This window comes from Erinaceus europaeus, chromosome 13 (genome assembly GCF_950295315.1).
Source record: "Erinaceus europaeus chromosome 13, mEriEur2.1, whole genome shotgun sequence".
NCBI lineage: Eukaryota > Metazoa > Chordata > Mammalia > Eulipotyphla > Erinaceidae > Erinaceus > Erinaceus europaeus.
In genome coordinates this window covers 3,556,272-3,568,329 of record NC_080174.1, presented here as the reverse complement: position 1 = coordinate 3,568,329, position 12,058 = coordinate 3,556,272, and the positions used below count along the sequence as shown (strand labels likewise).

The following is a 12,058-nucleotide window of genomic DNA, read 5'->3' as shown; positions in this document are numbered from 1 at the left end:
CTAATACGGGAAAGGTGTATAAATACTGTTGACTGTAAACCCCATCGATTTGATGTGATCTGGGGCCCATATTCAGCTTAGCAGCCTGTGTGACCTCTGCGTCCCTGTAGATCTGAGCTCACATTCTGTGGTCATGAGTAGGAACGTTCCAAGCTGCCCAGTATCAGAACCCATCTTCCTCAGGTGGAGCATAGAGTGTTTATCAGGACAACACTCAGAACAGCGCAAGGACAGACAACTGGGTCTGGCACAAATGTGGGACCAGAGCACTTCTTCCCCAAAGATGGGAGCAGATCTGAGCCCAGGGACTTCGGGAGGGTCCCCCAGCTCAGGGTGTCTCCACATTCACTCTAGTCCTGCCAGCTGAGTGCTGGCCTGCGGGGAGCCCTGCCCTCCATCCCTCTCAAGGACAGGATGCTCAGCTGCAGGGACCACTGTCCCCGGGTGAGTCCAGGTCAGCCAGCCTTTCACCCCCTTCCAGCTGAGGCCAGCCCCCGCCTCACACTGCTTCCTGCTGTCAAAAATAATCCAATTTTCACATCCTAAAGTTTCAATGGGGTTATCACAGGCTGAAATGCAACCCCCACCACTCTCCGGGGGAATATGTGAGAATTCCTACTTGGTATTCAAGGCCCACAGACCATGGGGCCCAGCAAGCCCTCTGCCAGCCCAAGGCAGTCCCCTCCCCCAGCTCCCTGCACCAAAGTCAGGCTCTGGGGGACGGTGACTCCAGCTGTCTGGCACTGGGCCCTAGGCTACGACCAACATTTTTCTTTGTTTCATACCAGAGCTCCAGCTTATGGTGCTGCAGGGGACTGAACCTGGGGCGCTGGAGCTTCAGGCATGACAGTCTCTGCAGAACCACAGTGCTGCCTACCCCTACCCAGAGTGTTTTTAAAGGAGGAAGACAACAACAACATGACAGAAAGTTCTGGAGGCCAGATAAGGCACTTTGGGGGGAGGGGCAGCTCTCCTTGGGTGTTGGCTTTGCTTCCTCCGGTAACTGAGGTGAAGATACATGGGAGGTATAAAATAAGACACTCAATATGTTTAAATAAGTAGAAAATATAGTTTAATAAATAGTAATATATAATTTAATAAATAATAAGTATTGTTTAATTTTTTAGGAGGTGTTTATCAATGGGAGAGAAAGAGCTGGGGCCTCCCTCTGGCCCAGGAGATCAAACTCAGGTCCCCAAGCCTGAGACTGCTGCCCTCCCCGGGCCATCTCCCACACAGTGCGGGGCAGACTCAGGCTCGCCACGACCCTGGACCCTGGACCCTGGACCCGAGCTCCGCAGGACTTGCAGGGGAGAAGAAGGCTCAGGAGGAGGAGTGGGGGGTTTGCATGCCTCTGGGGGCACAGGCCCTGTGTCTGGTCTGGGAAGGTGGGAGCAGGGGGCATAGAGGCAGGCCAGAGGGAAGGCAGACACCCCGTGACCTCAAGAAAGGGAGGAGGACCCTACTGTCCCTCGCTGGAGAGGACAGAATGCATCTGTCCGGGAAGGGGATGGAGCCTCAGGCTCTGGGTGGGGGGTGGGGGGAGAGCAACCCGGCTGGGAGACTGCAGGCTGAAGGTGGGCGGGTTTGGGGCAGAGTCCTGCTGGAGCGCGGGGGTCCCGGGGCTGGGGAGGGGAGGAGGAGAGATAAGACAATAAAGGCAGGGTCTGGGTCTGCCTGGGGGCAGCAGAGGCCACTCTCAGGTTCGGAGCAGCTAATCTAATCTGTCTCTTTCCCACTCCCCAAGCTCCCCACATCCAGACTGATAATAAAACTGAGGGCGGCCCTTAGCGGGTCAGCATGGGGGCTGGCGGGAGGCGGGGAGATGCCAGATTAGAGCTTCCCACCAGCAGGGAGCAGGGAGGAGGGATGGGACACTCCCCACATGGGGAGACGGAACCCCCCTCCTGGGGTACACCCAGCCCCTGGGCCAGAGGGAAGGAGGGGCAAGGAGTGAGCCTTCAGGGTGGCCCTTTGTGTGCAGGGAAGGGGTGCCAGCTCGAACACCTCTCCTGATGCCAGTCCCCTCTGAGAGGGCCAGGGTGAGAGGCAGACATCACATTTTCTGGCCATTTCTGGGGTGTCTCTCCTTTTGCTTTCCTCATTGTTGTTAAATATCCATGCTTTTATTGTTTTTAAATTTAAAAAACTATTTGTTATTGGATACAGAAAAAAATTGAGAGGGGAGGGGGAGGGAGAGAGGGAGAGAGACAGAGAGACGCCTGCAGCCCTGCTTCACCACTGGGAAGACGCTGCAGGTATGGACCAGGGGCTTGAACCTGAGTCTTTGCACACTGTAAGCTGAACACTTACTTGACCAGGTGCGCCACCGCCTGGCCCCTTATTCTTGTTGGCTTCTTACTCTGTCTATTTAGGATAGAGCCACGGAATTGGAGAGACACGGAGACAGAGAAAGATAGAGACAAAGAGACACCTGCAGACCTGCCTCGCTGCTCATGAAGTTTTCCCCCTGCAGGTGGGGAGCAGAGGCTGGAACCCAAGTTCTTTGCACATGGTAACATGTGTGCTCACCCAGGTGCGCCATTGCCTGGCCCCTCTTTTTTTTTTTTGCCTCCAGGGTTACTGCTGGGGCTCAGTGCCCACACCATGAATCCACTGCTCCTGGAGGCCATCCCCTCCCCCCCCCCCCGCCCTTTTGTTGTCCTTGTTGTTGTGGTTATTGTTGTTGATGTCATTGTTGGATAGGACAGAGAGAAATGGAGAGAAGAGGGGAAGACAGAGAGGGGGAGAGAAAGACAGACACCTGCAGACCTGCTTCACTGCCTATGAAGCGACTCCCCTGCAGGTGGGGAGCCGGGGGCTCGAACCGGCATCCTTACCACTGGTCCTTGCGCTTTGCACCAAGTGTGCTTAACCCGCTGCGCTACCATCCGACTCCCCCCCCTTTTTTTTAGTTGAGGGAACATTGTATGTCTACACTTAGAAATGCAACTTCACACCACCTGGCTAACTAAAATATATGACATATCACACAATTGTTATTGAGAAAAGGTGTGTGTTTTAATTTCTTTATTGGTGAATTAATGTTTTACATTCAACAGTAATACAATAGTTTGTACATGCATAACATTTCTCAGTTTTCCATATAACAACATAACCCCCACTAGGTCCTCTGTCATCCTTTTTGGACCTGTATTCTCCCGTGTGTGTGTGTGTGTGTGTGTGTGTGTGTGTGTGTGTGTGTGTGTGTTTGTGTTTAATGGAACCTGGATACATTTGGAATCAGAACACAGGTGGACAATGTTACAAAGGAGGGTGTAGCCCGAGAAAATTCCCACCCCCTGTGGTTGGAAGGTAGCATAATTGTTCTGCCAAAAGACTTTCATGCCTGAGGTTCCAAAGTCCTGGGTTCAATACCCACAATCACCATAAACCAGAGTTGGACAGTGCTAGCCGGGTGGCGGTGCACCTGGTTAAGTGCACATGTTAGAATGCAAGGACGTGCGTTCAAGCCCCATCCCCACCTGCAGAAGAAAGCTTCACAAGTGATGAAGTAAAGCTGCAGTTGTCTATCTCTCTCCCTCTCTATCTCCCACTTCTCTCTTAATTTCTAGCTGTCTCTATCCAATGAGCAAGTAAAGATGAAACAATTTTTTTTTTTAAAGGAAATTCTCTCCTCCCCGTACACTACGGCCTCCCCCCCAAGGCCTTGCGAAACCCAGAGCGAAGTTCCCTGCCCACCACGTTGACTCCTGAGATGTCACCCGGGGGGGTTCAAGTCCCTGGTGTGGGTTGGAGTTCTTGGGGTATCTCTGGTGTTGTGACAAGCCTGGCTCCCCCTGGAGCTGAGAGCCCAGCCTTGGCTTCAAACCACAGCCTCCTTCCTCCCAGGGTCCTGCCAGACTCCAGGAAAGTCCCCCCCACCTCCAGTTCCCTTGGGAGAACCCCTCTCTGCCCCTCAGGGCTCTCACTGCTCAGGGCTCCTCCTCCTGGGCCTTGTCTGCTGCTAACCACTGGCCCCACTGCCCCACTGCCTCAAATGCCCCACTGCCCAACTGCCTCAATGCCTCCACTGCCCCACTGCCTGAAATGCCCCACTGCCCCACTGCCCCACTGCCTCCAACTGCCCCAATGCCCCCACTACCTCACTGCCCCACGGCCTCCACTACCCCACTGCCCCACTAACCCCACTGCCCCACTAACCCCACTGCCCCACTGCCCCACTAACCCCACTGCCCCACTAACCCCACTGCCCCACTAACCCCACTACCCCACTGCCCCACTAACCCCACTGCCCCACTAACTCCACTGCTCCACTAACTCCACTGCCCCACTAACCCCACTGCCCCACTACCTCCACTGCCCCACTGCCTCCAGTGCCCCACTGCCCCCACTACCTCCACTGCCCCACTGCCACCCTGCCCCACTGCCCAACTAACTCCACTGCCCCACTGCCCCTATGCTCTCATTGCCCCACTGCCCCACTAACCCCACTGCCCCACTAACCCCACTAACCCCACTGCCCCACTGCCCCACTAACCCCACTGCCCCACTAACTCCACTGCTCCACTAACTCCACTGCCCCACTAACCCCACTAACCCCACTGCCTCACTAACCCCACTGCCCCACTAACCCCACTAACCCCGCTGCCTCACTAACCCCACTGCCCCACTAACCCCACTAACCCCACTGCCTCACTAACCCCACTGCCCCACTAACCCCACTGCCCCACTAACTCCACTGCCCCACTAACCCCACTGCCCCACTAACCCCACTGCCCCACTACCTCCACTGCCCCACTGCCTCCAGTGCCCCACTGCCCCCACTACCTCCACTGCCCCACTGCCACCCTGCCCCACTGCCCCACTAACTCCACTGCCCCACTAACTCCACTGCTCCACTAACCCCACTGCCCCACTAACTCCACTGCCCCACTAACCCCACTGCCCCACTGCCTCCAGTGCCCCACTGCCCCCACTACCTCCACTGCCCCACTGCCTCCACTGCCCGACTGCCCAACTAACTCCACTGCCCCACTGCCCCACTGCCCCACTAACTCCACTGCCCCACTGCCTCCACTGCCTCCACTGCCCCACTGCCCAATGCCGCCCTAACTCCACTGCCTCCACTGCCCCACTGCCTCCACTGCCCCACTAACCCCACTGCCCCACTAACCCCACTAACCCCACTGCCCCAATAAACCCACTGACCCCACTGCCCCACTGCCCCTATGCCCTCATTGCCCCACTGCCCCACTAACCCCACTGCCCCCACTGCCCCACTAACCCTACTGCCCCACTGCCTCAACTGTATTTACTGAGACCGGTCACCCTTATGGCAACAAATCTTGTAAAAAAAAATTCCTTGAAAAAAAAAAGAGGGGAGTCGGGCAGTAGCACAGCGGGTTAAGCGCACATGGTGCAAAGCGCAAGGACCGGCCTAAGGGTCCCAGTTCGAGCCCCCGGCTCCCCACCTGCAGGGGAGTCGCTTCCCAGGCGGTGAAGCAGGTCTGCAGGTGTCTGTCTTTCTCTCCCCCTCTCTGTCTTCCCCTCCTCTCTCCATTTCTCTCTTTCCTATCCAACAATGACAACATCAATAACAACAACAACAGAAACAAAAAGGGCAACAAAAAGGAAATAAATAAAGAAATATTAAAAAAATCTTTAAAAAATAAAAAAAGGAGGGACCAGGCGGTGGTGCGCCTGATAAGTGCACACAAACTGCACAAAGACCAGGGTTCAAGCCCCTGCTCCCCACCTGCAGGGAAATGCGGGGCTGCGGGTGTCTGTCTCTTTCCCTCGCTGTCCCTCCCTCCCCTCCTTTCCATGTCTGTCTCTATCCAGTAATAAATAAATAAACAAACAGATAAGGGGCTGGGTGCTGGCGCACCTGGCTGAGTGCACTGCCACCTGTGCAGGGACCCAGGTCCAAGCCCCTTTCCTTTCTCCACCTGCTGGGGGAGAGCTTTGCGAATGGTGGAGCAGGGCTGCAGGTGTCTCTCTGTCTCTCTCTGTCACCCCCTTCTTTCTCGATTTCTGTCTGTCTCTATCCAACAAATAAATAAAGGTAATAAATAAATAATATGAAACATATAAATAAAATATTTTTTAAAAGGCAGTTAATAGTTGAAAACAGACTTAACCCAGAGTATCAGCCATTGTCACCCTGATCAGCCAGAGGCCTCTCTCTCTCCTTCTTTCTCTCTTTCTTTCTCTTTCTCTCTTTCTTTCTCTCTTCTTTCTTCCTTTCTCCTTTCTTTCTTTCTTTCTTTCTTTTCTCTTTGGCGAATTTTCTATTATAATTGAACAGGAAAACAGGCCTATGGGCAGAGTGGTAAAGGACAGACATGTCTGTGGTCCATCTCAGTTCCCTGCTTCCTGGCGGCCCACCTGGGAGGAGACCTGGGCAGCCTGGGCAGGAGGCCTGTGGGCAGCCCTCCCCTGCCCCAGCCCCCAAGAGGGCGAGTATAATAGCAGTGGGCAGCCTGCAGGAGGCTCTGAGCAGCCAGGGAACAGAGGTTGGGGTTCAAGGCCAAAGCTGGGGTCTGTTCCAGGAAGGGACATGGTTTGCTATGACAACAGAGATCCTCTGTGCACTCCAACCCACTCCAGGGGCTCCAACCCCCAAAGAGACTTATCTCAAGTCACCAGGAAGAAAGATCTAGAAGTGAAATTGTGGGCAGAGCTGAGACCAGAGGGGTTGGGGAAAGGGAGGACAACTCCTGACAGGGGACACCTGGAAGCAGCTCCCAGGAGCTGCTTACCTCACAGAGGGATTAGAGAAACTGAGTCAGGGTCCACAGTGGGAGGGGACAGCAGACTGGGGCAGAACCCCAGCTCCAGCCCAGGCTTCTCTGTGAGCAGGAATGCTGTAGCTTGGCTGGGAGCCATTCCTGATGCCCACCTGAGGCTAAGGGGACAGCAACCTCAGCTTCCACCCTGACTCAGAGCTCACTCCTGACTCTGAGCTCTCTCCCCTGACTCTGAGCTCTCTCTCCTGACTCTGAGCTCTCTCTCCTGACTCTGAGCTCTCTCCCCTGACTCTGAGCTCTCTCTCCTGACTCTGAGCTCTCTCTCCTGACTCTGAGCTCTCTCCTGACTCTGAGCTCTCTCTCCTGACTCTGAGCTCTCTCCTGACTCAGAGCTCTCTCCTGACTCTGAGCTCTCTCTCCTGACTCTGAGCTCTCTCCCCTGACTCTGAGCTCTCTCTCCTGACTCAGAGCTCTCTCCTGACTCTGAGCTCTCTCTCCTGACTCTGAGCTCTCTCCTGACTCTGAGCTCTCTCTCCTGACTCTGAGCTCTCTCCCCTGACTCTGAGCTCTCTCCCCTGACTCTGAGCTCTCTCTCCTGACTCTGAGCTCTCTCTCCTGACTCTGAGCTCTCTCCCCTGACTCTGAGCTCTCTCCCCTGACTCTGAGCTCTCTCCTGACTCTGAGCTCTCTCCCCTGACTCTGAGCTCTCTCTCCTGACTCTGAGCTCTCCCCTGACTCTGAGGTCTCTCCCAGTAGGTCGGCTCTGGTCTGAGTCATGACAACCCCTGTTCCTGGCCTCCCAGAGGCGCAGGAGTGTCCTCACTCAGCTGGTGGGTGGTTGGGGTTGAGTGGGGGGGGTTGTGCTCCCATGTGCCCCCCTCCCATGCTGCTCCTGGAGAACTGGAGGGGGGGGACTCTATTTCCGGGTTCACCCACTGGGGTGTCCGAGGTGCGGGGATGGGTAGGTGGATCGTTTATGCTCCAGGGGTGGGCGCAGCGAACCCACAAAGCCATCACCAGGAGGGTGCAGGAAGGCGCCCTCCCCATGTCCTGGGCCACTCCATACCCAAAGTGTTGGCGGGGTGGGGGTGGGGTTGTGGGGCGCAGAGTCCTCTCTGCAGATGGACCTGCGTGCAGGGTGTGGTGAAGGTGGGGCACCCACACACTGGCTTTCCCTGAGGCCATGGGGGAACTCATGGGTGGGCTGGGGAAACTGAGTCAAGATCCACAGCGGGAGGGGCCGCTGTGTCTGGGAAGGGTTGCAGCCTGGCCCCAGGGCCTCTCCTAACCCCATTCCAGCAGGCTGCCACCCATGGGTGAAAAAAGGGCGCTGCCCACCCCTGCAAACGCCCCCCCCCCCCCCGTGTGCCCCCGCCTCCCAGGCCCAGGCTCAGGCTCAGGCCCAGGGGGAGTGGTGACTCGCCCCCATTCTCCTCTCCTTCCTCGGTGCGGGGCCGGTGACGCCCTGCAGGACAGCGAAGCCGCACCCCGAGGTGGCGTCCTGAGTGTGAGCGCCTCTGGGGCCGCGGGGTGGGGCGCAGGGCCAGGACCCCCGGTGCAGGAGGGGGGCTGGCGGCGGGGCGCAAAGACTTGGACTCAGGGCGCAGGGGTGGCAGTAACAGGATTCAGGACCTGGAGCTCGCGGGGCGAGTGGCGGGGCACAGGGAGGGGTCTCCGGGCTCAGGATTTGGACCCGCGGCGCAGGAGAGGGGCCGGGGAGCTCAGGACTCGGACCCGGGGCGCAGTGGAGAGCCGGACACTCGAGGCGGGCACTGGCTCGGGGTCCCAGCGCGCCTGAGAGCTGGGGCCCAGCCCCTGCCGGCCGCCCTCCGCCCCCCCTTTGATGGAGGTGCGACCATCTGGGGGGCGGGGGTGGCGCGCCGCCGGGGCGCACAGGAAGCTTCGGGGCTCGGGTCCCCGCCGCAGTGATATGGCCGCGCGTCGCCAATGGGCAGCGGCCCGGCCACTTCAAAGGGCGCGCGGCCCAATGGGGCGCCCCCCGCGCCCCCGCCGCTCTATTTATGGGGAGGGGCGCGCTCTCCGCCGACACCTCAGCGGTCGCGGGTCCGAGGGAGCGGCTGCGTCTTCTGGGACCCGCCGTCCAGGGAGCGAGCCCGGGAGCCGCGGGGATGAGCGGCCCGGGCGCAGAGGGCGCGGGCAGAGGCCTGCAGCACCCCGTGGACCATCTGCTGAGCGCCGTGGACAGCGAGCTGCAGGCGGGCAGCGACAAGGGCGACCCCACGGAGCGCCAGCTGCGCGTGGGGCTGGAGGAGGGCGAGCTGTGGCTGCGCTTCAAGGAGCTCACCAACGAGATGATCGTCACCAAGAGCGGCAGGTGGGCTCGGGCCCGGGACACCCGAGGGCGACTCGGCTGTGGTTCCGACCCTGGACCTCGAGGGCGGCCTGGCTGGGGTTCGGACTCGGGACCCCCGAGGGCTCCTGGTTGGGGCTCGGACCCGGAACCCCCAGGGACCCCCGAGGGCAACCTGGCTGGGCTTCGGACCCGGGACCCCCGAGGGACCCCCCCAGGGACCCCCGAGGGTGACTCGGCTGTGGTTCCGACCCTGGACCTCAAGGGTGGCCTGGTTGGGGTTCGGATCTGGGACCTTCAGGGCGGCCCGGCTGGGGCTCGGACCCAGGGCCCCCGAGGGACCCCCAAGGGCGGCCCGGCAGGGGCTCGGACTGGGACCCACGCGGGGGGAGGGGATTCTGCAGTGGTTTGGATTCAGACCCGAGTCCCCTGGGATGACCCTGCTGAGGCTCAGACCTGGACCCACTGGGGTGGGGTGTTCCCTGGTTCAGACCGAGATCCCTGGAGGGCGTCCCTTGTGCAGAACCCCGGGGACATTCCTACTCTTGGCTTGGACCCAGGGACCTCAGAGGCGTCCCTGCTCCGGGCCTGACTCCAGGATCCTGGGACCCTGGGGGTGGGGGCTGTCCTTGCTGCGGGTGGAACTCTGACCTGGGGGCCTGGGACTCAGACCCTGGACAGGGTGGGGGTCTGGGGGTGTGGGATGGTCCCTGCTCTGGTTTGCACCCGAGACCCCGGGGTGTTCTGCTTTGACTTGAGCGCCTGGGCCGGGTTCAAGGCTGGGGATCCCCACTGCCTCCCCCCCATGACGTCCCCTGCCTGGGTGAACCCCCAGGAGGATGTTCCCGGTGCTGAAGGTCAGTGTGTCCGGCCTGGACCCCAACGCCATGTATTCCTTCCTGCTGGACTTCGTGGCGGCCGACAGCCATCGCTGGAAGTACGTCAACGGAGAGTGGGTTCCCGGGGGCAAGCCCGAGCCCCAGGCGCCCAGCTGCGTGTACATCCACCCCGACTCGCCCAACTTCGGGGCACACTGGATGAAGGCGCCCGTGTCCTTCAGCAAGGTCAAGCTGACCAACAAACTGAGCGGGGGAGGTCAGGTGGGTGACCCCCAGGACAGAGGCCCGGCCCTCTTCCCTCCCTCACACTCCCAGGTCTGGGGGTCCCAACAACCGGGGCCTTCCTGGGGTGGGGGTGGGCAGAGCTCTGCGTCCAGCTGGTCACCCCTCCTTCCAACAGCCTCCCTGAGGGAGAGTCTCTGGGGGTCCCTGATACCGAGGTGTCTCTACCCCCCCTTCATTGCCTGTGGGGCCAGTACCCCCAGTTCCTCCTACCAGCAAGCCCTGCCCCTCCCCCCAAAGCCTTTCCCTGAGAAACTGGTTCTCTGCAGGGGTGGGGAGGTGATGGGGTGCTGACTGGTTCTCTGCAGGGGTGGGGAGGTGATGGGGTGCTGACTGGGGACCCCATCAACCCTGTGTCCTTGCTGCCCCCCAGATCATGCTCAACTCCTTGCACAAGTATGAGCCCAGGATCCACATAGTGAGAGTTGGAGGCCCCCAGCGAATGATCACCAGTCACTGCTTCCCAGAGACCCAGTTCATTGCTGTCACGGCCTATCAGAACGAGGAGGTGAGGGGCCTGGGAAGCTGGGGGCCAGGGGAGCTGGGGTCTGGGGATCTGGGGTCTGGGGTGCTGGGGTCTGGGGTGCTGGGGATCTGGAGCCATGGGAGCTGGAGCCAGGGGAGCTGGGGTCTGGGCAGCTGGGGGCCAGGGGAGCTGGGGTCTGGGGAGCTGGGGTCTGGGGAGCTGGGGATCTGGAGCCAGGGGAGCTGGGGTCTGGGGAGCTGGGGTCTGGGGTGCTGGGGTCTGGGGTGCTGGGGATCTGGAGCCATGGGAGCTGGAGCCAGGGGAGCTGGGGTCTGGGCAGCTGGGGGCCAGGGGAGCTGGGGTCTGGGCAGCTGGGGGCCAGGGGAGCTGGGGCCAGGGGAGCTGGGGTCTGGGGAGCTGGGGTCAGGGGAGCTGGGGTCAGGGGAGCTGGGGTCTGGGGAGCTGGGGTCAGGGGAGCTGGGGTCAGGGGAGCTGGGGTCTGGGGAGCTGGGGTCAGGGGAGCTGGGGTCAGGGGAGCTGGGGTCAGGGGAGCTGGGGTCTGGGGAGCTGGGGTCAGGGGAGCTGGGGTCTGGGGAGCTGGGGTCAGGGGAGCTGGGGTCAGGGGAGCTGGGGTCAGGGGAGCTGGGGTCTGGGGAGCTGGGGTCAGGGGAGCTGGGGTCAGGGGAGCTGGGGCCAGGGGAGCTGGGGTCTGGGCAGCTGGGGGCCAGGGGAGCTGGGGTCTGGGCAGCTGGGGTCTGGGGTGCTGGGGATCTGGAGCCATGGGAGCTAGAGCCAGGGGAGCTGGGGTCTGGGGAGCTGGGGTCTGGGGAGCTGGGGATCTGGAGCCAGGGGAGCTGGGGTCCGGGGAGCTGGGGTCTGGGGTGCTGGGGTCTGGGAAGCTGGGGCCAGGGGAGCTGGGGTCTGGGGAGCTGGGGTCAGGGGAGCTGGGGTCTGGGGAGCTGGGGTCAGGGGAGCTGGGGCCAGGGGAGCTGGGGTCTGGGGAGCTGGGGCCAGGGAGAGCTGGGTGGCCAGGGAGGTGAGGGTTGGGGGGAATGTTTTTTGTGGTAGGATTTCCAGGGAACACAGCCACCCTGTGCTTGGTGTCCTTTAACTTTGCGTCCTGCCTTTTCAAACACTTCTCCAGAAGTGTAAAGTTGGGGTGGGGGTGGGGACATGTGTCCCCCCAATCGCACAGGGGCGTCATCTGAAACTGGAGAGGCCTGCTGCTGCCTGACAGGGTAGTGAGCACTAGACAGGGCCACCTGAGAACTGCTTTTCTTTTTTGTCCTCTCTGGATCTTCACTGCTCCAGCTTGACTTTTTCAGACAGACAGACAGAAACACAGGCTCACAACCCAGCCCAAAGCTTTCCCCAGTGCAGTGGGACTGGACTCAAACCTGGGTCTCTCGCAGGACCATGCGGACAGACTCCCAGATGACCTGTCTTG

The 12,058-nt window shown here is 60.2% G+C and overlaps 1 protein-coding gene across 3 annotated transcripts in view; it reads left to right on the top strand.

The window, feature by feature from the left end:
- The first annotated feature begins 8,842 nt into the window (after positions 1-8,842).
- Positions 8,843-12,058, top strand: part of TBXT (T-box transcription factor T) — an 11,300-nt gene continuing 8,084 nt past the window's right edge. For all 3 annotated transcript variants that reach the window (XM_060205058.1, XM_060205057.1, XM_060205056.1), the window contains exons 1-3: positions 8,843-9,048; positions 9,860-10,124; positions 10,519-10,653. In XM_060205058.1, coding sequence (XP_060061041.1) covers positions 8,843-9,048; positions 9,860-10,124; positions 10,519-10,653 — 606 coding nt within the window. The remainder of the gene's footprint in view (positions 9,049-9,859; positions 10,125-10,518; positions 10,654-12,058) is intronic.